This window comes from Oryza sativa, chromosome 9, assembly GCF_034140825.1.
Source record: "Oryza sativa Japonica Group chromosome 9, ASM3414082v1".
NCBI classification, from domain to species: Eukaryota; Viridiplantae; Streptophyta; class Magnoliopsida; order Poales; family Poaceae; genus Oryza; species Oryza sativa.
Window position 1 is genome coordinate 25,165,683 of NC_089043.1, and position 27,854 is coordinate 25,193,536.

A 27,854-nucleotide genomic window follows, 5' to 3' on the forward strand; every position below is an offset into this window, starting at 1 on the left:
GCTTGGCCGGCCGAGAGCCCGTGGCAGCACGAGGGGAATGCAGCCATGGTCCATCGTCTCGTCTCCCTGCATTCACTCTGGATGTGTCCACCACGGTTGGCCTGCCAAATCATGTCGAAAACGTGGTGTTCAATTATCCAATTAAGGCTTCTTTGAAATGGATGGAATTTATAATTTCTTTTAGGGCGTGTTCAGTTCACGCAAAAATTGAAAGTTTGTGTGTGTAGGACAGTTTTGATGTGATGGAAAAATTGAAAGTTTGAAGAAAAACTTTGGAACTAAACTCGGCCTTAGGAATAAGTTCAATTATCATATGATTAAGGCTTCTTTGGAACATAGGAGTATGGAATTTATAGAACTTTTCATAAAATTCACTACTTCCAGTATTACAATTAGTGCTCCCAACTTCAAAATATGCTAAGAGTACTAGTACTCCTAACGTCAAATATTATTAACGAGTAGTTCGATTCTTATGAAATTCCTCCAAAATTCCTTACGGTTAAATATGTGAAATAATTTGTCAACGGGTCAACATGCTATTATTGCCCAAAATGTGAATGTCTATGAAAATTTAGATGCCAGAAATGTACCGAGGTCAGTGTCAGACAGCACAACTAATGCGCGATTTATGTTGGGTAGAAAGGCCATGTTGCTAATCAGTTCTGAGTTCCCTGCCTTGAACGTACAGCCATTTAGGCTGCTGCCTAAGTAAATTCATCCTCGTGCAGTACTGCCTGAAAATATAAATCTTACAGATCAACCTGTACACTACCTATGCATGGCTCTAAAAATTGAATAATCACTAGCCCCTTGCGATGTACAGGCAGCTGAAAGCGAGCGAAATTGGTGCCGTTCTGAAGTGCAAATGCAGTAAAAAGATATGGATTGTCTGTGGATGGAACAGTATACACAATAAACTAACAATTACAGGTATTGACAAGTGGCAGCTGAACATCTAAATATTTCCAATGCAACGCCCAAAAGAGGTGATTTACTAAACTGGAAACTGAAGGTACTCGCAATACACTCTGAATAAGACTCCTCTTAATAGTGAATAATGCAGAATCATGCAGGTCTCCAAGCTTGTATCACAGTTTACCTCACTTTGTCAAGCAGCATTGGCATCACTTCAATCAGTAAACAAAAAGAATTGTGTCTTGAATTGAAACCATTTGAATAACATGCACAAAATGAGTTCTCTATCTGAATTTGCAAAATATGTAGATAAGTTGATCGCCGGTTTATTAACCGCGCAAATTTAACAAACATAGACACTTGAGCAAGGGCCAGGAAAGGTTATTTACTAAGTCGAAACCAGGAGTGTCTCAGATACATCACTCTGAACAACATACAACATACATGCTCATGTTTTCCTTACAAGTGATGCATAAAAGAGGAATGCAACTATGCAGTCACCTGGATCCTTTTTTAGACAGAAGATCATTACAACCCAGCTTTGGATTGAAAGCTTAAGCAGTATCCAGGCTGGGATTAGCCCCTGGATCTTTATTTAAGATGAAAGCTTAAACAATATCCAGGCATGGACCTCATTTGTTCTGTAACATTGACACTGCTGGCTTGTCAGTGAACCAAGTGAATTCCCCATCTTGAAGTACAGCCATTTCTACAGGCAGCAAATCAGACGAAGTCTGCTTATCTGAAAGTGCTTTCTGCACTGCACCAGCTTTCCCAGCTCCAGTGACCACCATTGCGACATACGCAGATGAGTTGATCACAGGAAATGTAAACGTAATTCTCTCAGGTGGTGGCTTTGGAGAATCCTTGATGTAGGTGACCCACTTCTTGTTTTCATTAACAAGAGGGTGGCCTGGGAAAAGAGATGCAATATGGCCATCAGGGCCCATTCCCAGGAGCATGACATCAAACCTAGGAAACCCAGTCGATTGCGACATTGCAATCACACCATTCTTGACAAGTTGCTTCAAGCAAGTTTCATAGTCATCCGCTGCTCCCTCAGCTGACAAGGCATCATTTATAGCATAAACTTGGCCAGTAGGAATTGGGACCTAGAAATTCGAAAGGAAGAACCTAGTTAAGGAGTACTTCTGAATACACAGCAAAGAAATTTACACGCACACCAGAAAACTGATGAAAATGCAATAAGTAGACACAAGAATGCATCTCGGATCACCACTTCAACAACTTATTTCCTAAATATTCACAGTTGCGGATACTAATGATTCATTATCCATTATCCACAAAAAACCACTATAGTTCATTTCACGGTATATTTCAAATGGTTGGCACAATTTCAAACAATTGAGCATGGATACAGGCAAGCAGATTATAAAATCCCACTGCCCACAGTCGAATAAAGCGTTTCATCATTGGTCAATCAAAATGCTTATGCCGATAACTCACAGAGAGCAGTAGAGGTTCTGTAAACTGGATGAGAAGCACAAGTGTTTTTGTTACAGATCTAGTACACTGCAGAAAACATATCAATCAACCGCTTCCCACAAGGGCCTGCTTGGAAGCCCGGTTTTTGGTTCAAAACCGGTGTAAAATACCGGTCCATGAGTTTTTACTGGACGGGCTGGAAAGGACTGCTTGGATGGGCTGTTATCGGATTAAAATCCGCCGGAAAATGCCCATTACACCCGGAAGAACAGTAACACCTCCTCAGGCCACACAAATAAAATGACAGAAGTCAGGCTCGCCGCTTCGCCTCTCCTTGTGCTCGTGCTGCGCTCCTCTCCCCTCTATCCCATGGCCGCCGCCTCTAGCTCGATCAGCTTCTTACCAGTGGCCAGCAGGCTTTCCTCTAGCTCTAGCAGCACTCTGCACCCTCACCTAGCCCTCTTCGGAGGCTGGCGCAACAGTTCCCCCTGCTTCTCTCCTATCCGGTGATGGGCAAGGTCAGCCTCAAGCTCGTTTCACAGCGCTACGCCCGGTGCCACACCGAGGGATTGGAAGGAGAAGCTTGGTGTTATTTTCACAAGATGAAAGATTGAGTTCTGGTTTGTCAGCTTTTGAGTTTCTTTGTTATTTCAGATCTTAGCAGGCAAGATTGAAATTCCTCAAGATCATTGTTTTCTCATTCAAATTTGTTGCCTCTTATTTCTTTTATAAATTGCAAGTATCGATTGCAGTTCTTCCTGATTTGTAATGAAAATTCTTTATAATCAGTTGGTTTTCTATTTGATTTCAGTTTATAGAAAAAGATGTTTCAGAATGGGTACCTATTGCTGCAGTAATGGAAATATTGTGATATACCCATTGCTCTTTGCCCAAACATCATTTGCCTGGAAAAACTTTTCCTCCGTAACCAAAAGGGAATTTTCGGGACCCCGAAAAATACAAGTGTAATATCTTTACCGGTGCAAAATTTTTCGAAGTTGCCAAGCAGGCCCTAAGTTGGAGTGTATTTTTTGTCCAAAGTTGCTAACATTTGGCTTGGAGAGTGGAATAAAGAGGCTATTGGAGATGCTCTAAGTCTGAAAACCTGAATCTGTTCTTCATCACGGTTCTTTGTTTTCATCTTCAGTTAACCCAAGCATTACCAGAATTCTATTCCTGAATGAATTTCCATCACTCTAAACCACAAAAATATTATGATCCCTAAATAGCCTGATCATGCCCCGAGCAGATCATGCATCCAGGCCGAAACGACGACTAGGACAAGCAGTTTCGGAAAGAAGAAATCCAGAGCTCGCGAGGGAATACCTTGGAGAGAAACCCATCCAAGGCGAGCTTGTAGTTGCTATCCTCATGGTCCTTGGGCACCACCCTCTCGTCCACCCAGAACACATGCCACTTGCTCCAATCCACCGAATCCAGGTACGGTGGCTCCGCGAGCTTCCTGCGCCACCACCAACCAAAACGGCGAGAGATTCCTTACGCGATCCGAGAACACCCGGAGGAAGAGGAAGCAACCCAAGAAACGCGCGATCTCTGGGGTCCAAGCAATCAAAATCACCTGATGTTCTTGATGAGGGATCCGCCGGAGAGCACGACGGTGAAGGCGCCCCTCTCGGCGGCGAGCTTCGCGGACAGCTCCGCCGTGTACTTCGCCAGGGACACCGCGAGGTCCTCCTCGGCGTCGAAGATGAGCACCTCCTTCTTCTTCTTCGACCCTGCCGCGGCGGCGGCGGCGGCGCCGTCGGTGGCCATGGCGGGGGCGCGGGTGGCGGGAGAGACGGCGAGGGGATGGGGGCCGGAGGAGAACGGACGCCCGCGGCTTGTCGCCGCGACCCTAGACGCCGGCGGCGAGCGGTGGCGGGCGAGGACGAGGGTACGGGAGGTGGAGGCGGCGGCGACGGCGGCGGAGACGGACATGGCGAAGGGAAGGCGACGCGTTATAAGAGGGGGGGAGGAGGTGGGGGCTAATGGTAGATGCGACAGGTGGATGGAGAGGCGTGACACGTTTCTGTACCGTCCAGATCGAGATGGACGGCTTGGATGCGGGGATCTCGAGAAAGTGTAAATATGCCAAAGCTTCCAAGAATAATATAATAGGCTTCTTGTTCAAGAATGAAATGAATATTTAGCACAACATTGTTGTGGATTTTTCAACTAAGTAATTGCATTTACAATTTTCGCGGGACGGCAATTTTGATCCTTGAATTTCTTAAAAAGGCTTTCAATTTCAACCATCGTTTGAAATACATTGATTTTATATAATCTTGTAGATTTTTTTTATAAGAATCAATTTAATTCAGGTAAATATAAGGGAAAAAATTAGCACTTGGAAATGCTACATGCCGGGATCCTATCGGGACGAGATCCCCTTGTCCCGACGAGCTGAGCAGCGAGGAGAAGGTGGCCGCCTGCGAAGACTTTCAACGCGGGCCAAGGAAGAGGGCTTGCTCAGCGGGAGGAGGACATGGCCATCGGCGACGAGCTTCGGCGAGACGGGATCCCCTTGTCCCGACAAGCTGAGCAGCGAGGAGGAGGTGGCCGCTTGTGAGGACCTCCGTCGTGTGTCGGGGAAGAGGACCTGCTCAGTGAAAGGAGGACGCGGCCGCTGGCAATGAGCTCCGACGTGGGGTGTGAATAGTAGGGCCGCCGGTGACGAGCTCCGGCGTAAGGCGTGACAGTGAAGGATCTGGTCAACGCAGAAGATACGGCCACCGGCGATGACGCTTCGGTGCTTGACTCCTTATATCTGGTAGGTATCGCTATGATATCAACAAGTATCAGGTGATATCAACAAGTATTAACATCTAGAATCTGGTACTAATACCAGAACATGATACCTAACCGGTATTGTCTCACCTAAACGGGATTCTGCTGTATAGCAGTCTCCCAAAAAAAAAAAGAGGATTAAACGGTTTGGACCCCAGTCCTTGACTTGACGAACCTTCGATATTTTTTGAGTCTTTCCTCATCCCTTATATGCTCATGATTTTTTTTACTCTATATGGGCGGCTCAACATGTGTACTAATGGAAGAGGAAAATTCAGGTACTTTATAATATAAAATTCACTCAAGATATATGTTTGAAGGGGTTAGTATGGCTCTGATCATCTGAGTTACGACTGATAAAGTGTAGAAATATGAACAAAGCAAGCAAGTCAAGCAACACGAAAACTAATTTATAGCCAGAACTTTATATCTATATCATTCGTGGTCTAAAAGCCAAAGGCAAGAAAAATATATTTAAAAAACCCCTCAAAATCAGCTCTAAAATTAAGTTTTAAAATTTAAATTTAACTGTAGTCGATAAATCAAAAGACAAATGAGGAGAGAGAGAGACGAAAAATCCCCATAATCCGTGCATTCAACCTTAGGTTCATGTTCTTCTGCTCCAATTTAAGATTGGCCCAGCCAGCAATTTGTTTGATGTAATTGGGCTTATATGCAGCCCAACTAACACTTAGCTCAACTCTACTGTATGCGAAGAACGTAGTACAGTTTTGAACAATTTCTTAGGAGAAGTCGATATGAAGTTCTGAACCGTTTGCTCGAAAACTATGAACGTTCAGGCACTACTGGCACATAAATTAGATAAACATGGAGAGATTTCGCACATAAGAGAGATAACACATGAAGAGATTTTAATCTGTTTCGTGACAGAGTGTATCTTTGCTTTTGGGAAGCGCACAAAGCAGTGCTGCATCATCGTCACCCCTCTGTTACCATAGAAACAGAATCCATCATCAGTGCGTCGCAAAGGCTATGAGCACAACGCCCAGAATTTGAGAAGACACCCCATCATCAATCAGTTTAGTGGCAGTGACTGTCGATCAGTGCGGCACTCAACATACAACTCACAAATCTCCGTTTGCAACGGAAGTAACTTTCGATCGCTACGAGAATTGAATTGTTTCACGTGAAATATGAGGAGGTAACTTTTTTTTTAACGACTTGCACGAGACGGTGCAAAGTTCTATTGATAAAGCGAAAAAAATTACAAGATTACAATCCTGGAAGGTCGTAACCAGAAAAAAGGACAAAAATAAACCACCACATACACAGACAACGTCAACACACAGGTCCAGGAGAAAGCTAGCAACGGACCAATTGCCGCTAGGCCAATAAAGGAACACAGCCGAGAATGCCAAAAAACGCCCTTACAACCAACACAAAGCCCAACTCTATCTAGAGCGTGCTTGCACCAATCGTTCGAGTGGTTTCAGCAAGGGGATGCCTAAACGACGTCTCCAAGGATAGAAGCGACGGAAAACCGCCGCGCCGTCCGTCAGGAACTTAAAGGAGCCACGACTGGGCTTTTACCCAGCAACCACCCTTGAAGGACGAGACGGCACGACAACGCCCTTAGGAGGGGGGAAAGAATCATCGTTGTCGGTCCGGCCAAGGCCGGGCTGGGTTTTCACCCGCTGCTCATCACCTGCGAGTCCACGGCTGTCGCACCGATGCTCCACCACCACTCATCCTCTGCCGACATGTGGGAACGCCCCCCGCCGGCTAGCCTTCGTGCGTCGAAGACAGCGCCACACTCACCGACAGCTCCTCCTCACATCGTGGTCGCCACCTTTACCGCTGGCTACGCCTCATCGCGCCACGTCGGCCTTCTCCACCACCGGACACGTCTATCGTGCAGTCCGGCCTCCCGCCGTTAGCCGCGCCTCTCACTCCTTACCAGCCTCCATTGCCATCGGCTGCACCCCTTTGCAGCTTCAAGAGGAGGTAACTTTTGATCACTACAAGAACGTGTTATATGAAATTATCCGCCTTTGTTAGACAACAAAAATTAAACTACTTCGCGTGAAACTTAGTTGTCAAATAAATAAGAAGAAACTGTGAGCGTCTTAAGAATTAAACATGATCTTAAGGTTGAAATCACATACTCTTGTCAGTTATCACTGTAATATCAAGCGCATCTCAACTGAAATTCTCCATCTCTGTCAGACTAGGCCGACATAAGAAGGCCCCGCTAGAAGAAGAAGAGGAGACGAGGAAGAAGAAGGCGTGGGCGTCAGGTTTCAGATCCGGCATGATGAGGGCGACCAACCGAAGTCCGACACGGCGCCCACCGATGGAGAGCACCAGTATTGCTGCTGGTGGTATCGATAATCGATCGCCTCCCGTCTCGCCGTCGACCCGTCTAGATCGAACCGATGGCGAGACGGGAACAGCAACGTGCAGCAGCAGCAAGCAAGCATGAGGGTATGAGCTTCACGCGCCGATGCTTACCTTTACGCTTACAATCATCAGCTGCCATTCCGCTAGCTAAGCTGCTGCTTTGGCAGTTTCGCCTTGTTTTGTTGTATAAACACTGAACTGCTTTGGTGCAGAGCACCACTGCAACCACTCGTCTAGTTTATTTATTTATTCACAGCAGTTGCAGCTGCTGCAGCCAATCCAGCCATGGACCATGGACGAGACAGGGATTGAGTGGATTAGTAAACGAGTACACAGTTAAAGGGTAGGAGAGGTAGCAGAACGGATAGGATAGAGGTTTATTAATCTCGACAGGAACACGATGATGAGACGTCGTGGTATGGACAATAATAATAAGGGTCTTACAAGACACGTCAACTGTAGCTTTACAATGTACTACAGGCAAATATAGGCAGGACTATTCTTCATCACTGGCGAGCGAATAGGCAGCAATAACAATAACAATAATAACAACAGCACCAACAACAAAAGGAAGAGGACTGAACGAACGCTGTCGACGATATGCATGGATGTTTCTCTTGAGCAAGGAATCCGAAGCGTGAGGATGGATCCAACAAATCCCGCAAAAGGTGAAAGGGAATTTCTTTAGTCAGTTCCTGATCAAGACGTATTGTCGGCCAGAAATTTTGTAGCCTCAAGCAGTAATTGTTCCCAGTTCGACTACTCAACCAGCTCAAAAAAAAAATTGGCATCAAGAGATCGACTTTGGTTCAGAACCACCAACGTGTTCCCAATATGGAGTGTGATGCATTTTTTTGGATAATGTGGAGCGTTAAGCAGATAGAATGTATATAACTTCACTATGATCACATTTTAAAATAGAGAAAAAGATAAAAGTAGATGCTTATATATGGTGAAATTTGCTTCTGATGATTTGGTCCATCATAGCTCCAGCCTACAATAATACAGGAGCGAGAAGAGTTTGCCAACCTTTCTACAGCTGGGACCAAATCCATCAATTTGTTCAGATTTTCAACGAATCCATTGGTTTCATGATAGAATTCATCAAAAGAGGATTAGCTGCATGTCTAGTGTCCACTGGCCTTTTTCAGAACATGCACGTCGTGTGCAATTGCAGTGCTCGTTGCACGCCACTGTACCATGGCATGTGCTCATTTTGCTTCGAATGAAGCTTTGCATCATGGCAGGAACGAATGCATTTTAGTCCGAACCCATGCTTCCTAATCCCTATATGTTTCAACTCGTATTGCTCTTTCCACCATAGGCAGTTCCATGATAGGATCCACCGAAAACACTATTTCTTAAAAATATTCTGAAGAACACAGTCTCCATGGTCACTGCATCCCAATTCCCAATCACCAACCGTTAAAATACACACACCATTCTTTCTACTTAAACAAACAGCAGTTCCATTATCAGAGGCCAGAAGTGTTCTTAGTTTGGTTCTATCAACTTGATGTAATTGTCTGAGATCAATAAAAGCTTCATTTATCTAAAAGTTTATATGGTTTTCTGAGAAAATGTGAAGAATAAGGGGGCAGCTCAGATTTTAAAAAATGCCAAGGCATACACAGTAATAGATTGTGTTTTGAGATCCCAATAATAAGCAGAGGCAATAGGTGATAACATTTTATTTAAATACAGGTCAGAGTGTCAAGCAGCACTTAGACCCTCTTGTGAGTTCCACATAAATGGAGGCAACAGGTGATAGAATATTCAATTTTTGAACCATTACTTGTTTTTGACTGTGAGAAGCTTGAAATGGAAAAATTACTTTCCTGTGCTATTCAGTTCTTTTTTGCATCTGCCTTATTAAACCTGAGAATATTCATATGTTCTATTCCTAGTGAAATGTAGCCTAAACGAATTACTATATTCTTGAATGTGATTCGTGGGTCATGCTAGCTCTAGGACCCACAAACAAATATAACTTTGGTAGAAGGTATCCATTCTATGCAAATACTACCTCAGATATTAACCTAATTTTATTACAAACAATGGAATCCAAGTAAAAATCAAGAAAATTTGGAAAGGTACAAAATCGTATGCAAAACACAAGGGCCTTGAGCCCTGTATAGTTCAACAGACAGCTTTAAAAAAACTCTAGGTAATAAATTGCCAGATAGAGAAAGGAAACTTTTGTCCACAAACCTAGCATTATGCAGTGACAGGGCCCTCTGCATTGCTACGTCCATTGAGCTGCTCTGGGTGGATCTTCTTCCCCAACATCTTCCTCATGACCTACTTATTTTACAGATGACAAAAACCAAAAAGGTGCATTCCAGGTCAGTGATCATTTACCACTAAAGACTGGCTAGATGCATAATGCTTACTCCAGTTGTAGCTATATGGTAAAACATATGTGTAAGATGTGGCGCACTGACCATGGAACAAAGTGTAATAAATTCCAGACTAGTAAAATATAATGTAACAAGGCTTAACAAATAAAGCAGAGACGAAGAAAACCATACTCGACTTAATTTTCTTGTAGCCTTCAGCGGCTTTGACGTTGGTTTTGTTGGCTTCTTGTGATGCATCTTCTCCATGCACGACGTAGGCTTTGAAGTGGATGCCCCAGCAACAATGACGATTTTCGGGTAACACTTATCCTCTGCATCACTTGATGAGAATGCTTCTGCAGCAAATAGATCGGCAAGTGTAGTTCTCACTTTCTCCACCTTCTCTAACATCAGAAGTGGTCGTTCCTGGATGTTAGGAACATCTTCCACTTCCATGCCATGCATTAGGATTTCCTCCTTCACAAAGCACATGAAGTTGTCTTCTTTCATCGATGATGAGTGCATCTTGGCAGGCTCAAGAGCAGATGCCGGTTCACTTGGTGCTGTAACTGGTGTGTCCTGTTTAGCCTCAGCCTTTTCTTCTTCGCACTTCTCTTGTTCCACTTTCTCATCACACATGATGATGGGCTCATCTTGTTCAATACAGGACTCAGGACAGAGTGAGTTTACATTGTGGCCCAGCGTGCCAATTGCAAGTATACCATTAATAAGCACATCACGGAGCAGCAGGGCCTCAGTGTCTTGCTCAGTCACACTTGCACGCAGAGAGTCTTCCTTCTCTTCCATGGCTACTCCATCAGGAAAAAAAATAGAAGAGAAGAAACAAGAGTTGACAACATGAGAACAACAAAACATGTGGTACATAAAAGAGAGATATCCTGGTATCCTTACCCTTGTTCTCATTGATGGTGCAATACTCGACATTAGAATGCTTCTTCCGATTCAGCCAATTGAACACCTGGTAGTGCCATAAAAACATAAATCACCAGTAATCTCATTAGATATAAGAACAGTGAGTTGAATCCAACGCACTTGTTTAAGAGAGACAGAAACTGCAAAGACCTGTACTTTACAGCATACACTATACACGGACAAATGGTGTATCAGCATGAACTAACTGTGTACCTTTAGAGCCATCTCTCTAGAACCAATATGAAACCAGAAGAGAAAGCCAGACAGTAGCTCAGATCCTCAAATGCATGGCATGGTTTTATAAAAAGACACTAGTCTCATGATTGAATGGTCCAGGAGACAGAAGAATGGACTTTTGGTTGCAACTGGCTTGGCCTGACTCACTGAAGTAAATTCTTTCACCAAGGTAGATAAGCACACTTTCGACAGCCATATGCTACATTCTGTTCAAAGTCAGCAAACATCAGTCACTAATCACACCAGGTAGGGAATGATTCAGAAAAATTCCAACCACCGAAATGTGGCCTATTACATGTGCAAGTTGGGGCCCCACTGACAGAACGGATCAGGTCAAATTGGTGTGTAATATTGGGCAAACTTATATCAAATAGCATGGAAGAGTATGTGCATTCCCATATAGACATGATTAGACCGAGTGCCAAGATTTGTTCCAGATTAAGCAAGTATCAAGACTCAGGCTTAAATTGAAAGCCATTACTTTATGAGATACTCGACATCTGTGCAAATATGGTCATTATTCCAGCTTTCCAAAGAGATGGAATTCTCAATCTGTTCTTGCTCTAAAGATTCTTGAGCACTGCAGGCCTGTAGCACCAAGTTTATCATTCAACAGTAAGTTGCACATGCTTATTTGCTCTTGGTGTCTAGTGATCTTGCACATTATCCATAGCAGACTAGTCACTGACAGTGGGCTGCGATTTCATAGGCCAGTAGCAGCTGGCAACAGGCAGTAGCCTGCATGTTTGCAATTAACAGCAATGTATTATGGTATCTAATGCCATCAGCAAGTAGTGACTCCAGGTGTACAGAGTAACTATTAGCTGGCAGAGGGACAGGCATGCAATTTAATCCTGTAGTAGCAAAAGTTCAGTTGAAGGTTCCCTGTATCTGCTTACTAATATTTAAACTTTTAGATGCCTATATCATTAGACCATGTTGTCTACACCAAAGACCATTAGTTCAATCCTGTTTTATTTGTATAAAAGTTTCTCATTTGATTACTTCGAATCAATTTTGTAGGCCAACTGGATGATACTGAGTCAGAATCACAAGCTTGACACTCCATCCCTACGTCCTAGACTAATGAACCACAAGAATTTGTTAATGATTTCTAGACCTTCATCACATATTCCTAATATGTTCAAAATATTGTTTAGGAACTAAAATGTTCAAAACTACATTCTTTCTTACTCAAGCAAGCAAATCCAGACGAGCAATTCAACACATCAGTAAAGACAGCTGGCTGAAATAGCTTGGAAAATTCTAGCGGACTGCTTTGGAACAAAATATGTTCTAGATATAATAACAGGATGCAAACATAGAAGTGGTTTTCATTAGTTCTCTCATCCTTGATTAGCTCCCTACATACAATGTATCCAAAGATGTTGCTATGACAGACCTCGTGCAGTTGTTTGTGCCAGAACTAAAGCACCAGCCAACACCAACAAACCAGTGGGGATGAGCAAAATAATGCTGGGCTGATCATGTAATCATCTCAATAACCTAATAAAAATAGACTATTGAGAAGGTAACCTTGTCCAGATGATGGTTCATGAAGCTCTTTCACTGCACAATCCCCCACCACCATCATTCAGTATGCAAAAAAGACCTGTGCACTTCATCTTCTTCATGACACCGAAAGCTTCAACAGATCAAGCTGTGTCCAGTTCCATCTGGCTTGACGGATGAAGAATGACAGCTGAGGCTCACAAGAACAGAAATACATGCTCTGCATCCACCTCTCAACAGTACCGACCTTCCAGCGGACCCATATTTGTGATGCAATGATATGTCATCCAGTTCCATCCGGTTTGGCGCATTATGAATGACCAGAATAATACTGTATCAGGTTATAGCACAGTTCAGCAGCTAGTTGCTTCACAGCAATACTGAAATAAAGGGAAGAACACTAATAGACAAGCAAGGTACAGCAGGCATAAATCAATGTAGATGACAGATACAACATACCGAAGAAAGATATGTACCATGTTTCTTGTGCTTGCACATTAGAATATAGATTATTGTGTAGAAAGAATGGATGGTCATGGAGAGTAAAGAATTCTCTTTGCATAAGGGCAAGGACTGATGAAGCACATATCAGTTTACGCAGATTGCAGCATTTCACCAAAAGCTGATATGAAACAGATAGCCCAAAGCATTGATTCAAGTGGAAATAAAAAATTCCTGGGAGTGAACATCAATAGTACAGGAGAAACACAAACAGATAAGTCCATATGCCTCAGTCCTGGCAAAGTGTAGGGCACTTAAGAAGGATGTCTATTCAAGCACATAGTGGAGCTATGAGTTATCGATCTCAGAATATCTGAGAAACAGGACAAGATCCAGCTGTTACATTAAAGCAACTATTTGATAAACAACATGATTTTTTGATTCCACGAGTATTTGGCATGATGAATATAAGACATAAGCAGTATGGTATATTTACTACAATCATTGGACCAACAAATGGCATTATGGACCTTACAGATTATTTGCAGGAACTACTGTTTTCTTGTAGGAAATGGACTCAAAAATCTCATCTTAAAACAATAGTCCAGTGCAATTGCAGCAGGTAGAAATGTCAAAATGTTCTCAACCACACTAACTGCACCATCAAGGGCAAGTGATATTAAGGCATCAGTGCTCAGCTCAAAGGGCCTCCCAGATTCCACCATAGCAAGGCCTGCAAATAATTTAGTTCAAATAAACAAAATGACAATGTGCTTGAATATGTGCTGAGAAGTTTTATGAAATAGCATTATCGAGTTTTACCTCTTACAAAAGCAAATGCAGCAGCAGCCCCTGTTTTTAGTTGGACATTGTCCAGATCTCTCCTAATGGCATACCGGAATGTTACTCCAAACAAAGCACAACTTATGAAAATAACTGACAACTGAACAAATAATTGTGGAAAATCATGGGCTTCATAAAAAGATATGGGTAAACTAGCTAGAACACCAACTACAGAGGAAACTGCTGCAGCTTTTACAGATTCCAGTCTTTCACTATCTTCATCAATATCTCCACTTGGTACATCTCCAAAGCTTTGATCCTCAAGACTAGAAGACAAGGAACGTTGTGCTTCATCAATCATTTCTCTTGCTTGTAGCAATTCACGTTGGGACTCTGTGATCTTGTTTATGTAATGCAGCATTGTAAACAACATTATTAAGAGGAAATAGCACATAGGAAACACCAAGCTACAAATAATTCATGTCCTTCCCATGTATATTGAAGGAAAGATAATTTGATGATTACAGAAATGAATTGTCATACAATTGATATCACAACTAATAATCATTCTGCCTTTATCGTCATGGGACCACATGAATCTGACACATGCTACTAGTACTTTATGTTTTCTCAAAAGACATGGAACCATCTCCTATACAGAAATGGAGAATATAAACAGTTGGAAGGATTCAAAGCATCTGATATGCTAAGAAGGCAAGATATTCAATTGTTAATTTGTAAAATAAAAAAATCCTAGAGAAAAAATGATGGAAACTACACAGATGATTTGCTAAGGTCAGATTATAATGGCATAGAATTAGCAAAACTGTGGACAGATATTGCACCTTTACAGACTACATTAGTGTACAAATACAGTTATTTTCAGCCTCAGGTACTAGATTGATATATTAACGCGACCAGCTTCAAACATAAGGATATTTCGTATTTGTTTCAGTATCCAGCTAAGCGTTTGTAGGGGAAATTCATCTAGTTTTCTAAATCTAACAAACTGTTCAGCATAGATCAAATGAGCTGATTTCTACAGTACATCTCCAACTGGATATGCATAACAAGCCATGACAAAGCAAGAATATATAAACTACAATTTATCGACTGTAGGGATATTGTGCTTGGCACTTCTATCCAAAAGGCATTTCAAAGAATCGAATCCAGCGAAATGGCATGGAAAAGTCGGTTCAATGTAAGGCGGTGCAATGCATATCAGGGTTTGCTTTCAGAAATAGCATTTTTTGCCTGCTTGTAGAAAACGCTCAAGGAGTAATAGGTTAGGCAGTATATAGATAGGAGAAAATAACTGGAGCTTTTTCATATTCTCTGACAATAGTCTTCAATACGCAATTTTCTGTTTCCGTGCATTACATATTTACATTTCGTAAATCACATGCACCCGTGGTGAGGTACTACTGTTCGGCTAATTAAAGAGCATTCCTCAAGCTCGTCGGTGCCACATTAACTCAAACACAAAGGCGGCAGTCACAGAACATCTAGGGCCACACCGACACAGTAGTACAGTACAACCACAACCATACTAGCACGCCATTGCACCGCAACACCCTGGTGGTGCCATATTGCTGGTTCATGCTACGTCTATTGCCACCAGATGCGTGCATCACCGCGTCGGGGTGGGGATTGGACCGCGCGTGTGTACACTGTACAGCACTATAGCTAGGTGAGGCCACGTCGCTCTCCACCATGAGGCCATGAGAGACCCACTACTCGCTAGGGCAGGCACTCTGCTCGTTGATTGAGGCGAATGCAGAGCAGGCAAAGCATCAAACAGGTTGAACGCGGGCAGCAGTCACCATACCTCGTCGCGGCGCCTCTCGAGGCGGCGGACCTCCTCGCTGGCGAGGCGGGCGGCGGCCTCCTGGCGCTCGATGTCGGCGAGCGCGGCGCGCGCCCGCTCCACCCGCCGCTCGGCGGCCTCGACCCCTTCCACCAGCGCGCGGTTCTCCTCGCGCAGCAGCAGCTCGTCCACCTTCTCCCCCACCGCCGAGCTCAGCCACGCCGCCGCCTCCCGCTTCCCCTCCCCCTCCCCCTCCTCAACCTCGCCGCCGCCCGCGCCTCCCCCCGTCGCGCATCTCCAGCGGACGCCTCGGCCTCGGCCTCGGCCCCGGCCGCCGCGGCATCGCGCAGCGAGGGGACTCGCGGCCGGAAGGGGAGAGGGATGGATGAGCGGACGGAGGAGGGCGAGGTGTTGCATTGTGTGCGTTCGCCGCGGCAGCGAGCTCTGCTGCGGAGGTTTGGATGGGAAGAGGACGGCGAGGAGTTAGCGAAGGCCCGTTTGACCCACTGCAGGTGGACCCCACAATAGACCGCCTGTGGACCTCCGTAGCAGTAGGGTGGTCAATGACTGCAAAGTGGGCCCACATGTCAGTGACTGGAGAGGCACAGGACCTCTCTTCCAGGTGTCAATAAATAAATAGTGCTACTACTACTGTTTATTACTGCATTTCTGAATTTTTGAAGCATCAGAATTCAGACATCAACAAAAGAGCTACACAGAGAAAGAACTGCAAGGCTATCAGCAAGAACTGCAAGTGGCAGAATCCAGAATGGACGGTTGGTATTCAGCGATCCATTTGCAAGCAAGTAGCAACATGTCAGAAGAAAGAGAACACCTGAAAGCCAGTGATGCAACCTGAAATTGAGTACAGTATTTGCGATTACAGAACAAATTCAGTAGGCATCCAAAATGAATAATGTGCGTATGTCATCGACAGACTTGAGATCGCAAATATGCACTCGCTAAGCTGGCATCCTGGCACAAATTGATGCAGCACTTGAACATTCTTGGGAACACATGCAAATATCAATACACCAAGTAGGTAGAGCAAGTGTTTGAAGGGTTGAACATTCTCAAAGTTAGTTTCAACTTTCAAGTAATAAGGAAACATGTATAAGGAAATATGACTGAATCTCATTGCAAATACCATCCAAAGGTCAAAAAATAAACTTGAAAACCTGCACACAAGTCAGAGGTTATAAGACAGTGTTCTTCAGAATTGCAGGTAACCAGACTTCATGTTTACGAGTGCTAACAAAATGAGATGCCAGGTAACATTGCACAGACATAAGTTTGAGGTCCATATGTCAGCGAATCATGCTTTCAAACTTGAAATTGTTCCAATCCCTCTGAAGTCAATAAGAAGAGTTTTTCTTTTTTGAGATAATAAGAGGAGTTCTGAAACACAGGAAGCACACAAAAGCCTGGCTTAACTTTGTATTAAGACAGAGAAACAACAACGGACCAAGCAAAACGGACAACCGCAAGAGAACCAAGTTGTGTCTCGTGTCAGCACTCAGCAAGAACAAGGAAGGGAGAGACAGGAGACCCGAAAAAAGAATAAACTGAAGGGTAGTCCAAAAACACGGAACTGAAGAACACTTTAAATATAAAGCCTAAACTGATGGACCAGAAAAGAGCATGCCCAACCCCTTCACATCTGCTTGCTGCCAACTACTGATTGGGTAGACCATTTGGAGGTCATACACCACAGGTTCTATCAGGATTCAGGAATGAAAGTTACAGTTATAGGAGTGGAAAATCATATAAATAAGTGGTTCTAAGACCTGGCATATGTCATATTTTTAGGAGTACAAATCATAAACATGATCAGCTATAATTTATGATATCATCCATTGGACATGTGTGTCATTCCTGGTCTTGTTTATCACTATCACTGGACTAACTGTGACAACTCCGCAGGATTTGCAGCATTGTATAAATCACAAAGCAAACAGGGTTAAGAATTCTGCTACTGCCTACCCTACACAAGTTACAACCATGCAACTTCAGGGACATAGTCAAATATAACCAATTAACATTATGGTACTAGCATATTCCTTGATGTATTATGTGCTTTACTCACTATTACTGCAGTATCAGAGGAAAATAAACGCAAAAGAAGCTTCATAATATCTCAACAAGTTGCATAGCACATAAAGTAATGCTGTCAGCATTTAGGGAACAAAATTATTTTGCTCCTGTGGTCAAAATCCTAAGGAAAAGTATTCACTATATCAACCAAAACAACAATTGACTGGTCGAATAAGATGCAAGTACTGATCGCCGTATGAATATATTGTTTACATAAATGACCTAGTAAGCAAGCTAGTGATCAAGCATTACCATTCTTTTCTCTCATGTGAGCAACTGAGCAATAGGGCTTCAACATTGATCTAGGATGAACCCTACTCAGGCTTGCATCAACACAAGCTGGGAAAGATCCAAACTGATGGTCTGATCAGTGAACTGTTGTTCAGGGGTGGCGCGCCTGGATAGTCAGCATTGCAGACATCACAGGTTCCATCAGCCAAGGAATACTCATGCCACTCACCCAAGCGTCGCCCAGCTGCATATAAGCAATCCCCTCGAACCCCTGGATGATCTTGATCAACGCAAGCTGCGAATCCATCCAAGCCAAGAAACAGCGACCGCCCGCCCAAGTTGGTGATCATCTCCCACTTCCTTTTCTCAGATGCCCAACGGAACACGCGGTACACAACCCTCTCCTCATGCTCCACGCTGATGAGCAACACCTCGCCTCCACACTCCCCGAGCATGAACCGATCCCCCTCCGGCCTGTTCGCGTCATCATGCTCTCCTCCCAGAAATGACAGCTCCAGCGAACTCTCCGACAGCTGGAGCGTGGCAAGACGGAGGCCAACCAGCGCGTAGAGGGTGCCATTGACAGAGATCAAATCGTCGAACACATGGGGTGCAGGGGCGGAGGCAACGCGCCAGAGCGCGTCCCCGGGGCGGCAGTGCTGGACGGTGGCCCGGCCGGGCAAGAAGATGACGACGAGGAGGTCCGCGGTGAGGATGACGCGGGAGAAGGGCGCGAAGACCCTGGGGAGGCGGAGCTGCTCGCCGGTGAAGAGGCGGAGGAGGAGGAGCCTTGGCGGGTAGTTGTTGGCGGCGGTGGTGGAGGTGACGAGGAAGCCGTGGGCGTAGAGGAGGGTGTAGCGCGAGGGGGGCAGGTGGTGCCCCCATGGGAGGCGGAAGCGGTGGAGGCGGCGGAGGCGCGGGTGGAAGAGCGCCTCGGCGAAGGAGGGGTAGAGGGAGACGAGGAGGAGCGGGGACTGCGAGGCGAGGAGGCGGCGCGACGCCGGGAGGAGCGCGCGGTAGGCGCGGCAGGAGGCGCGCAGGGAGAAGAAATCCTCCAGGGACGTCAGGCGGCGGGCTATGTCGGGGATGAGATCCAGCGACGGGGACGACGAGTCGGCGGGCGCCGCCGAGGTAGGGGTGGAGGAATCGCCGCCGGCGGCGATGGAGGCCGGCGGTGAGTGGTGGCGCCGGCGCTTCGCCTCTGCGGTGGCCATTTCCCCTCCCAAAAATGAATTTTCCGCCACTTTTTTTCCCTTTTGTTTCTTCTTGCCAATTACTCCTGTCCGGTGGAAAACTAAAGAAGACTAGTCAACGCCCACACCTGTCCGGTTGTCAATTGTCATGGGTTGAAGCCTTGAGGCCCGTGGGCCGAATTGGAATGCTTAAGGACGATATTCCGTTCGGATGAAATAAGGAAAAAGTACACCAAAGGTCCCTCAACTTGTCATCGGAATAAAAAACATCCTCGAACTGCAAAACCACGTAGTTCCCTTAACTATACATACAAAACCAGTCACAGTAGATCCCTCGGCGGTTTTCATCCTGATTTTGTCCTACGTGGCTGCTGAGTCAGCGTGGGCCCACGTGGGCCCCACATGTCAGCCTCCTCTTTCTTTCCCCTCTTCTCTCCCTTCCTCTTCTCTCTCTCTCTCTTCTCTGGCTCTGGGCAGGCCGGCACCGGGGCGAGGCGGGAGAGGAGGTCCGGCGGCCGGCGACGTGGCGGCGGTGGCGGCGGCGAAGACGACGCGGGAGCAGGTGAGGGGCGTCGGCGGCGGCGAGGGGAGCAAGGCGGAGCTGGTGGGAGGCATCGAAACCGTGGACACCGGCGGCGACGGCGCCGTGGTTACGCCGGGGAGCTGCGGAGGCGAGGGAAGCATTGGATTAAAACTCACGGGAGGCGGAACGGCGGATGAAACTGGCGCTTCCGGCGGCGGCAAAGGCGCCGTCGTACGTGGCGATGGCTTCGACGGCGACGACAAGGTGGGCGAGTACTCGATCCAGGCATTCACCATCCTCCCACTGGTGAGCTCAACCCTGGCGCCATCAAGATCGGCAACAGCGGCGGACACCATAATCCCAAGATCCAATCCATTCCCATTCACATCCCCGAACTACACATCCATGGCAGGAGAGCGGCGGCGGCAGCGCTGGGCTCGTTGGCTTCTTGGCGTGGACGTCTTCACCGCCGCCGTCGTGCCAAGAAAACTTGCGTTTTCTCCATGGATTCGGCGTGCTCGAGCTCGACGTCGGCTTCCAAGCGGGAGGATGCAGCGGAGTTGACAGGGATGAAAGAGATGGACTCGCCGGGGCCGACGGGGAGGTTTCCGACCTCGGGCGTCGGCCATGAGCTTGGTGCCCTTGAGGAAGAGGTGGAAGTCAAGGGAAACCAGCGCGAGAGTGAAGGAGGAACAGAGCGCCGTCCTGAGGTCGCTGATGGTGGCGGAGGCGGCTCCTCACCCTCGCCGCCGCCGATGCCCTCCCCTGCTCCCGCGTTGTCGTCGTCGCCGCCGCCTTGCTCCCCTGATCCCGCGTCGTCTCCGCTGCCGCCGCCGCCACGTCGCCGGCCGCCGGACCTCCTCTCCCGCCTCGCCCCGCCGGACCTCCTCCCCCGCCTCGCGGCCTCGCCCCGGCGCCGGCTTGCCCAGAGCCAGAGAAGAGAGAGAGAAGAGGAAGGGAGAGAAGAAGGGAAAGAAAGAGGCCGACATATGGGGCTCACGCTGTCTCAGCAGCCACGTAAGACAAAACCAGGATCAAAACCGCTAAGAAACCTATTGTGACTGGTTTTGTATAGTTAAGGGACCTCACATATCTAGTTTTGTGGTTTGAGGATGTTTTTTATCCCGATGACAAGTTGAGTGACCTTCGGTGTACTTTTTCCATGAAATAATATATCATAAGTCATAAGTATCGTGTGATACCCTATTTCAAATAGGGTATCAGCCGCTATTAGGTATTAGAGACGAAATCTTTAAGGTATTATTTCATCCGAATAAGATACCGTTACTTAGCATCTCTCTCTTTTTATCATATTTATTGCGAGCATTTCTCTTGCTCACATTAGCAAGTTACTCCCTCCGTTTCATAATGTAAGACTTTCTAGCATTGCTTATATTCATGTAGATATAAATGAATATAGATAATTCATATAGATGTTAATGAATCTAGACATATATGTGTCTATATTCATTTATATCTACATAAATATAAGCCATGCTAGAAAGTCTTACATTATAAAACGGAGGAAATAGCATTGAACATTTACGATTACGAGTAATTTCGTGAAAGAAGAGCTAGTATAGTATAGATCACTAGTACAAATACATCCAGAATCCTGATGCACGAATCACAATGTAAAAATTTTGCCGGCAGCCCAGCCCTGAAAAGTGTATTGCTATCTCATGATTCTTCCAGAGCTGTACTGGTAAATGGCATGCCATATGTGCTTCAGTGCCTACAGAAATGAACCAATGGAAAAGGATACAGGTGACAACAACGGAGTGGAACAGGCACGGCACAGGTCATGACTTGGCATCCGCACCAGTAGAGTCAGAGCTGAGAGTGACGCACGGGAACCAGTATCTGCGCTTGCCATCCCTGTGCCCATCGTCGATCATCGCAAGCCCTTCCTGTTTATGTAATAGAGACCAGAGTTGGATATAGATGCCAAAAAATTTGACGTTCATAAAAGTGTCAATACAGATGCACATACGAAAAGTACTTTATTTATATATGGATTATGGATAGCTCAAAAAGAAGGTAATCCTGCAATGGCTTAAGCGTGGATTCAACAGAGAGATCTAATCACCATTCACCAATACATAACTTGCATCAAAGGAAGCCGGTTTTCTTTTCTTTGGGCACAGAAATGAAGCACAAAGGTTGCTTAAAGAGTGGAAATGCAGGAGCAGGATTTACCTTGAGCAAAGTTTCAAGGACGTCAATGGCACGGCCAGTTGACCACGAGAACTTTCTCTCGACTTGCTCTACGGTGACAAAACCTTCAGCCTGCATGTGAAATAATGTTATAACTGGACAGGTACGGTTATATTGTGGCAAGGTGACAGATTGAGCAAGGCAGCAACTTGAAAGCTTCGGTTTAACTTAGTTTTGTACTATGTCTCTATGTTGACTGAAATAAGCGTTTATGTGGAACATAGGGGGCTTTATGACTTCCAACCAAAGGTTATACACCATCCACATACTTGTTCAGTGTAAGCATGATAAGGTTATGACAGCATCCACATACTTGTTAAGTGTACTGTGGTATTATACACTATTAAAAGCTGATTACAAACCTGAGCTAGCTCAAGTATCCCATTGTGATCTTTATTCAGTTCTGTAGGAACAGAACGCACAAGCTTTTTCTTCCCAACAGAAATTACTTCAAAACCACTACCAAGGACCTGAGAGTTCACAGGCAAAGGACCAGAAGAATTAACGATCTGTCCAAGTACATCAAATAAAATTTTATTGGCCATAGATTCGAATGCAATCTTGTAAAACTTGCATGAATGCAATTACAGGATTCCCAAAAAAATGTAGCTGTAGAATTCCTTAAAATACTTGCCTTCAGCTTACTTATCGCACGCAAACAATCATCTGATGTTAACGATCCAAGATCAGCTTTCCTCTTCTGACAGAGGAGTTTACGGAGATCTAGCAAGTCAATCAAGCCACCGTTGGTCGCTCTGGTTGCTATGCATATGTCAACAATCTGAACTCCTGGTGCAATAGACACAGATGCCAAGCAGAACGTAAATGGTCCAATAATAACAGAAAATTCCAGGATCAAAACATACAAGGTAGCTTAAATTAAGTATACCAACCCAATTCATAGTAGAAGTCACCAATCCCTAGAAGCTCTGCCCAAGCTCCTTTATTCGAAGCCAGCGGGTCTACTCCAACTTTTGCACACATCTCATGGAACTGTTGTCTAAATAGTGGATTTTTACGGATATCATTCTGCACTAGCACACCATGTACACAAAGTTACTTAAGAGTTGGAATATGCTGTGCCATTTGAGCTCTATTGTGATCACCTAGAACATCAGTGTTACATTGCAAATGTCAACCCAGTTGGAACTAGATGCCATGAGACAAGTGAAATCTATCACAAGAAACAAGATCAATTGGCACCTTGGTAACTCCAACACCTTTTCTTTGGTACATTTTCCATCTTTAACTACCGTTCCTCAGTTTTAGTATATGTTGAGCACTTGACCATGGACTAGTATGCTACTTAGGTTCCCTATTTCCCAGTTCGATAGACAACTTTAATCAAGTGAATAGCAGTAACTTCACTGTTTTCATGTTTGTTAGAACATTCATTTCATTTGCGCTGGGCAGTTGAAAAAAAATGTAAGAATTCAGTCAGTCTGCAAGAATGACTGATATATCCTGATCCCCAAGATTAAGAAGATTGTGAAAGCATGCTATGTGTAATTCAATTTGTGACATACGAATAGCGTCGGTAATATTTTCTGTAAAACTCAACTAGAATACAGGAGTAGGAATCACCTTATGCTTGCGTGCAAATTCTTCGAGCTGTGTCCGAAACGTCGCAAGCTGCTCCTTCATGACATCGGTCCTGACCTTGGCCACATTTTCCCCAACCAGCCGGAATTGGTCCTTAAATTTTCCAAGAGCACACTCATCTCAGAATCCACAGAAAAAGAAAAAAAAAACATTATAAGCTATTCAAGCAAGATGTCCACATACACGAGTAGCCGCTGCGTTCTGCAAGCCCGCGATTCCCGGTCGCCTCCTCATGCTTCCTAGTCTAAATTGGCTGCAGTTCCATAAAAAATCCGATGGAATCAATTAGCACATCTCGTGAACGGCGATCGATTCGATGTGGCCAGAGTTCTCTGCGTGTGTTCTAACAGTGGCGGACCCAGGATTTGAACCCGGGGTAGGCCTAGCAAAAAAAAATCTAAATGCAATACGGTATGATTCGATAAGATATCTGATAAATTATAAACGATACCGTGATACGGTATATAACTCTAAATGGTTCAATACAAGTAGAAAATAACAAACAAGTTTGAATCTTACCTAAAGGACAATGTAAATTGTTCAAACATAACATAACATCTTAGATAAATAGGATATTACAATACAAGTCAAAAATTTCATTTGAGGTTCATTGTTGCACATAATTTTGTAGTAATCTATACAAATTACTATATCCCTAATTGGCTAATCACAGATACAATCATACAAAGAAATTGATTATTGAAGGGGATAATACTGTGGTCTACTAGAAGGGGGAGAGGGACTGAGGTAGAGGGAGAGCCGGAGAGGGCGAGAGGCAGTGCTCACCGGAGTCCAAGGGGGCTGGGGCTTGGGGGAGGGCCGGATGCCGGGCAGCGGGCGCGCCGCGCGCGACGGCGCTGCACGGAGCGACGACACGGCAGCGCCGACGCGAAGGGCGAAGGCAACGGCTGCACGGCGGGGCGCAGCAGCGGCGCGAGTCGGGGAAGGCCGAAGGCGGGCAGGCCCAGGCCGGGGCGCGGGGCGGAGCGCCGCTGCGCAGTCGGCCGTCAGGGGATGGCGCTGCCGCCGTCGGCCTTCGCGTGCGTGCGGCGTGGGAGGTTAGGGCGGGGATGTTACCTGGGTTCGCGACAGCCTCCGCTCCGGCGAGGAGCGGAGCGGATCGTATCCGGATCGGTCGGCTGCGGGCTCAATCGGAGCGCCGGAGCCGAGTCAATCCCCCTCGCCTCCACCTCCACCAGGCAGCTAGGTCGACGGCGACGGATGGGATGCGTACTGGGCGACCGAGGCTTGTGGAGAGGAGGAACGCGGTGGAGGCAGAGCAGCGGTGGCGCCGGTGAGAGGCGGCGGAGGCGGTGGCCGGTGGGACCGCGAGTGGACGACGGCCTCTGGATCGGCGACTAGTTCAGCCGCAGAGGAAGAGACGAGACGACGGCGAGAGGCGATGATGTTTGGGCCACGGTCTCTCCACTGCGGGGCCCATCATTTGCTGGGCTGGAATCCGGATAAGGCCCACCAAATTTCTGATCCACAACGAAATTTGAAAGGAATAAGTTCAAGGTCCCTCGTCTTTCGCCAAGTTCGATTTTTTTTTCTTGAACAGCAATACCAGATATGACATGTGCAAAACTGGTGTACCCAAGGTCCCAAGCAGTATGGTTCCCCGGTTTTGGCTCACACGGCGAGTGGGCCCCATATGTCAGGCATATGTCTTCTTCCTCCAACCTCCCCTCCCTCTATATCTCCTATATTCCCCATTTCCCATCTCTCTCCTCCATTTCCCATCATCGGCTAAGGGAGGGACGGAGGCGACGGCAGCACCGCACTTGCAGCTGCAAGGAACACTACTTCGGTACCTCCTCCCCTTCGACGACCCCATCGTCGCCACGCACTCCTACACATCTCTTGGACCCGCACCACCGTCATCTTCTACGTTGACAACCACCATCTAAGATGGCTCTGGTTGGGCCACCGACGGTTGACTACACATACGCGCGCTTCACTGCTATGTTCTCTGACCTCATCGTCACCTACACCCATGCCATTTGTGGCCTTGAGTGTGCGGTCACTGCCCTAGGCCTAATGACATCCGAGGTCTCCATGATGGTCAGCCAAGCGCGGTGCCATGTGGGGTTGTTGGGGTGGATCGAAGAACAAATGTCAAGGTCATTGCCACTGGCTCTGCTTTGGTGTATCGGAGCACTGACTTCCTCCACTGGGAGTGGAACGTTGCGTCGATGCACTCGTCAGCGGTCATCCCTATCCTAGGATGACTGAACCTCTTCCCGATGGTGGAGCATGGATCCAACAGCCTCGACATGTCAGCAAATAGTTTTGGCATGAAGCACATGCTCAAGCTTAGTGAGTTTGACATGCACCAAGACTTCTACATGGTGGGGGGTACGATGATGAGAAGGACACCTTCTCACCGGAGGAGCCTTGCCGCGGGGATAATTGATGGAGCTAATGTTGCCTCAACTATAGCTAGGCGTATGCCGCCCAGTGGTTGTGCAATCGGGGTTGTTGGGGCAGCATCCAGGGCAAGTCCAGTGAAGAGGAGGTTGGCGATGCAGAGGGCATCGACAATGACGGCGATGCGGTGCATATAGTGTTGTCTAGGACGATGGCGGCCCGCCGTTGGCCACATCCGCCCTCCCCTATCAGTGATGTGGAACGGATGAGAGAGAGGAGGTTTGGAGAATAGGAGATGGAAAAAGAGAGGAGATTGGAGGAAGAATAAATAGGCCTGACGTGAGGCCCACTCGCCACGTCAGCCAAAAACATAACCCACTCGCCACGTGAGCCAAAAACATACAGTATACTTCTTTGAATCTCATTATATCTGGTATTATACGGTTGTAGGACAACAACGAAAATCGAACTCGGCGGTGATTTAAAGTGAACTTATTCCAATTTAAAAGTTAAGTTATATACAATTCCTGGGCCTTACAAAGTAGACGGGCCAGAGCCCACCAACGTCAGTGGGCGAGGCCCAATAAGGCCCGTGGCAAAGCGACACGTGAAGCAGCAACGCCACGTCACTGCCTCACGCTGTCCCCCCACACTGACTGGGACTCACTCGCCGCAGATCCCCAAACCTCTCCGCCGCCGCGCCGGCTCGCCTCGCGCGCCATGGCCGCCTCCGCCTCCGCCTCCGCCACCGCCTCCCTCTCCCACCTCCTCCTCGCGCGCAAGCCAGACCCCGCGCCTCTCCCCTCCCGCCGCGCCCCCGCCCTGCTCCCCTTGCCGCGGCGGCGCGGGCAGCGGCCCATCTCCGCCGCCGCCGCCGCCTCCGACCTCCTCTACGCCGCACCCTCCCTCAAGTCCCGGCTCGCCGCCGGGGAGACCCTGTACGGGCTCTTCCTCCTCTCCTTCTCCCCCACGCTCGCCGAGCTCGCCGCCCTCGCCGGCTACGACTACGTCGTCGTCGACATGGAGCACGGCCCCGGCGGCGTTCCCGAGGCGCTGGCCTGCCTCCGCGCCCTCGACGCCGCCCGTACCCCAGCCGTCATCCGCCTCCCCGAGGCCGGCCCCATCTGGGCCAAGAAGGCCCTCGACCTCGGCCCCGCGGGCCTCATGGTCCCCGCCGTCGAGTCCCCCGCCGCCGCGGCCGCCGCCGTGTCGCACTGCCGCTACCCGCCCCGAGGCGTTCGCGGCGCCGCCCACCCCATCGTCCGCGCCTCCGCGTACGGCCTCGACGACTCCTACCTCTCCCGCTGCGAGGACGAGACGCTAATCATCTGCCAGGTCGAGACCGCCGCTGGCATTGCGGAGGTCGACGCCATTGCCGCCGTCGACGGCGTCGACGTCGTCCAGATGGGACCGCTCGACTTGTCAGCCAGCATGGGGTACCTGTGGGACCCAGGGAACAGGAAGGTGCGAGCCAGGCTGAGGGAGGCCGAGAAGAAGGTGTTGGATGCCAGGAAGAAGAATGTGACAGCTTCAGATGGCAATGTCGCATATCTAGGCGGATTCGCCATGCCGAACGACCCGGCAGAGCAGCTCAAGCTGAGGGGTTACCACATGGTGTCTGGTGCAGTGGACATTGGGATGTTCCGGAAGGCGGCGTTGGAGGATGTCAAGCGGTTCAAGGAGGCAGTGATGGAAATCGGCGAGGAGGAAGGCGAGGAGGACGATGAAAAGAAGGACAAGGAAGACGACGGGTACTGGAGTGAGTGAGCACTGAGCAGAGTTGAGCTGAAGATGATCAAGGAACTGTGGTGATGGTGTCTTTTGTTTGTCTTCTGAATTCAGATTGAGAGGTCTAAGTGGTTCCATTTTCCAGGGGCCTCTGGTGTACTCTTGTTTAGTTGTCAGGTCGATTTTGAGAACATCATGTTTGGGCATCTTAGGATTCCCATTTGTAGGTGGTAACTTCTGAGTACCAATAAAAGCCAGATTTTTATATCATTCAGAAAAGGTTGGATTTTACATAAATTATGTCGCTGTAGTATCCTCTATTTTTCTTTATTTGC

The 27,854-nt window shown here is 47.0% G+C and overlaps 6 protein-coding genes and 2 long non-coding RNA genes across 20 annotated transcripts; 2 read left to right on the forward strand and 6 right to left on the reverse strand.

Annotated features, from left to right (window-relative positions):
* Positions 1–1,284: 1,284 nt before the first annotated feature.
* On the reverse strand, positions 1,285–4,325 carry LOC4347654 (probable 6-phosphogluconolactonase 4, chloroplastic). The gene is made up of 3 exons (NM_001422914.1): positions 3,941–4,325; positions 3,688–3,823; positions 1,285–2,027 (listed from the first exon to the last, which is right to left on the reverse strand). The coding sequence occupies exons 1-3, from the start codon at positions 4,297–4,299 to the stop codon at positions 1,548–1,550; spliced, it is 975 nt and encodes a 324-aa protein (NP_001409843.1). The 5' UTR covers positions 4,300–4,325; the 3' UTR covers positions 1,285–1,547.
* A 1,978-nt stretch (positions 4,326–6,303) lies between these two features.
* LOC136351775 (uncharacterized) lies at positions 6,304–7,718 on the reverse strand. Its single transcript, XR_010734978.1, has 2 exons — positions 7,275–7,718; positions 6,304–7,127 (listed from the first exon to the last, which is right to left on the reverse strand). It is a non-coding gene; the product is annotated as an uncharacterized lncRNA (long non-coding RNA).
* A 1,800-nt stretch (positions 7,719–9,518) lies between these two features.
* TAC1 (Protein TILLER ANGLE CONTROL 1) lies at positions 9,519–13,149 on the reverse strand. Of its 8 annotated transcripts, XM_066303898.1 has the most exons (5): positions 12,555–12,698; positions 10,995–11,224; positions 10,761–10,827; positions 10,041–10,657; positions 9,519–9,810 (listed from the first exon to the last, which is right to left on the reverse strand). In XM_066303898.1, exons 2-5 carry the CDS (start codon positions 11,004–11,006, stop codon positions 9,727–9,729), a joined length of 780 nt encoding a protein of 259 aa, XP_066159995.1. In that variant the 5' UTR covers positions 11,007–11,224; positions 12,555–12,698; the 3' UTR covers positions 9,519–9,726. The 8 variants fall into 8 exon arrangements, with proteins under 8 accessions (XP_066159995.1, XP_066159994.1, XP_025876190.1 ...); XM_066303897.1 differs by lacking the exon at positions 12,555–12,698 and having other exon boundaries at positions 10,995–12,280; XM_026020405.2 differs by lacking the exon at positions 12,555–12,698 and having other exon boundaries at positions 10,932–11,020.
* LOC107277799 (uncharacterized) lies at positions 12,721–16,024 on the reverse strand. 4 transcript variants are annotated; one of them, XR_010734976.1, is made up of 5 exons: positions 15,583–16,024; positions 13,794–14,154; positions 13,507–13,704; positions 13,007–13,205; positions 12,722–12,861 (listed from the first exon to the last, which is right to left on the reverse strand). XR_010734976.1 is itself a non-coding variant. In XM_066304097.1 (4 exons), exons 1-3 carry the CDS (start codon positions 15,976–15,978, stop codon positions 13,523–13,525), a joined length of 939 nt encoding a protein of 312 aa, XP_066160194.1. In that variant the 5' UTR covers positions 15,979–16,024; the 3' UTR covers positions 12,721–12,861; positions 13,507–13,522. The 4 variants fall into 4 exon arrangements, 3 of the variants coding, with proteins under 3 accessions (XP_066160194.1, XP_025876185.1, XP_015612192.2); XM_066304097.1 differs by lacking the exon at positions 13,007–13,205 and having other exon boundaries at positions 12,721–12,861; XM_026020400.2 differs by lacking the exon at positions 12,722–12,861 and having other exon boundaries at positions 12,990–13,205.
* Positions 15,057–19,125, reverse strand: LOC4347656 (uncharacterized). 2 transcript variants are annotated; one of them, XM_015756699.3, is made up of 2 exons: positions 17,908–19,125; positions 15,057–16,128 (listed from the first exon to the last, which is right to left on the reverse strand). In XM_015756699.3, the coding sequence occupies exon 1, from the start codon at positions 19,098–19,100 to the stop codon at positions 17,985–17,987; it is 1,116 nt and encodes a 371-aa protein (XP_015612185.1). In that variant the 5' UTR covers positions 19,101–19,125; the 3' UTR covers positions 15,057–16,128; positions 17,908–17,984. The 2 variants fall into 2 exon arrangements, with proteins under 2 accessions (XP_015612185.1, XP_015612187.1); XM_015756701.3 differs by having other exon boundaries at positions 16,090–16,416.
* Positions 19,126–19,767: 642 nt separating this feature from the next.
* LOC136351776 (uncharacterized) lies at positions 19,768–20,146 on the forward strand. The gene is made up of 2 exons (XR_010734979.1): positions 19,768–19,908; positions 20,015–20,146. It is a non-coding gene; the product is annotated as an uncharacterized lncRNA (long non-coding RNA).
* Positions 20,147–21,160: 1,014 nt separating this feature from the next.
* On the reverse strand, positions 21,161–24,792 carry LOC9269587 (vacuolar protein sorting-associated protein 22 homolog 1). 2 transcript variants are annotated; one of them, XM_015756558.2, is made up of 8 exons: positions 24,208–24,792; positions 23,605–23,674; positions 23,404–23,514; positions 22,713–22,848; positions 22,454–22,608; positions 22,182–22,289; positions 21,802–21,891; positions 21,161–21,512 (listed from the first exon to the last, which is right to left on the reverse strand). In XM_015756558.2, exons 2-8 carry the CDS (start codon positions 23,653–23,655, stop codon positions 21,405–21,407), a joined length of 759 nt encoding a protein of 252 aa, XP_015612044.1. In that variant the 5' UTR covers positions 23,656–23,674; positions 24,208–24,792; the 3' UTR covers positions 21,161–21,404. The 2 variants fall into 2 exon arrangements, with proteins under 2 accessions (XP_015612044.1, XP_015612043.1); XM_015756557.2 differs by having other exon boundaries at positions 22,182–22,328.
* Positions 24,793–26,432: 1,640 nt separating this feature from the next.
* LOC4347658 (uncharacterized) lies at positions 26,433–27,789 on the forward strand. Its single transcript, XM_015756556.3, has one exon. The coding sequence runs from the start codon at positions 26,512–26,514 to the stop codon at positions 27,556–27,558; it is 1,047 nt and encodes a 348-aa protein (XP_015612042.1). The 5' UTR covers positions 26,433–26,511; the 3' UTR covers positions 27,559–27,789.
* The last annotated feature ends 65 nt before the right edge of the window (positions 27,790–27,854 follow it).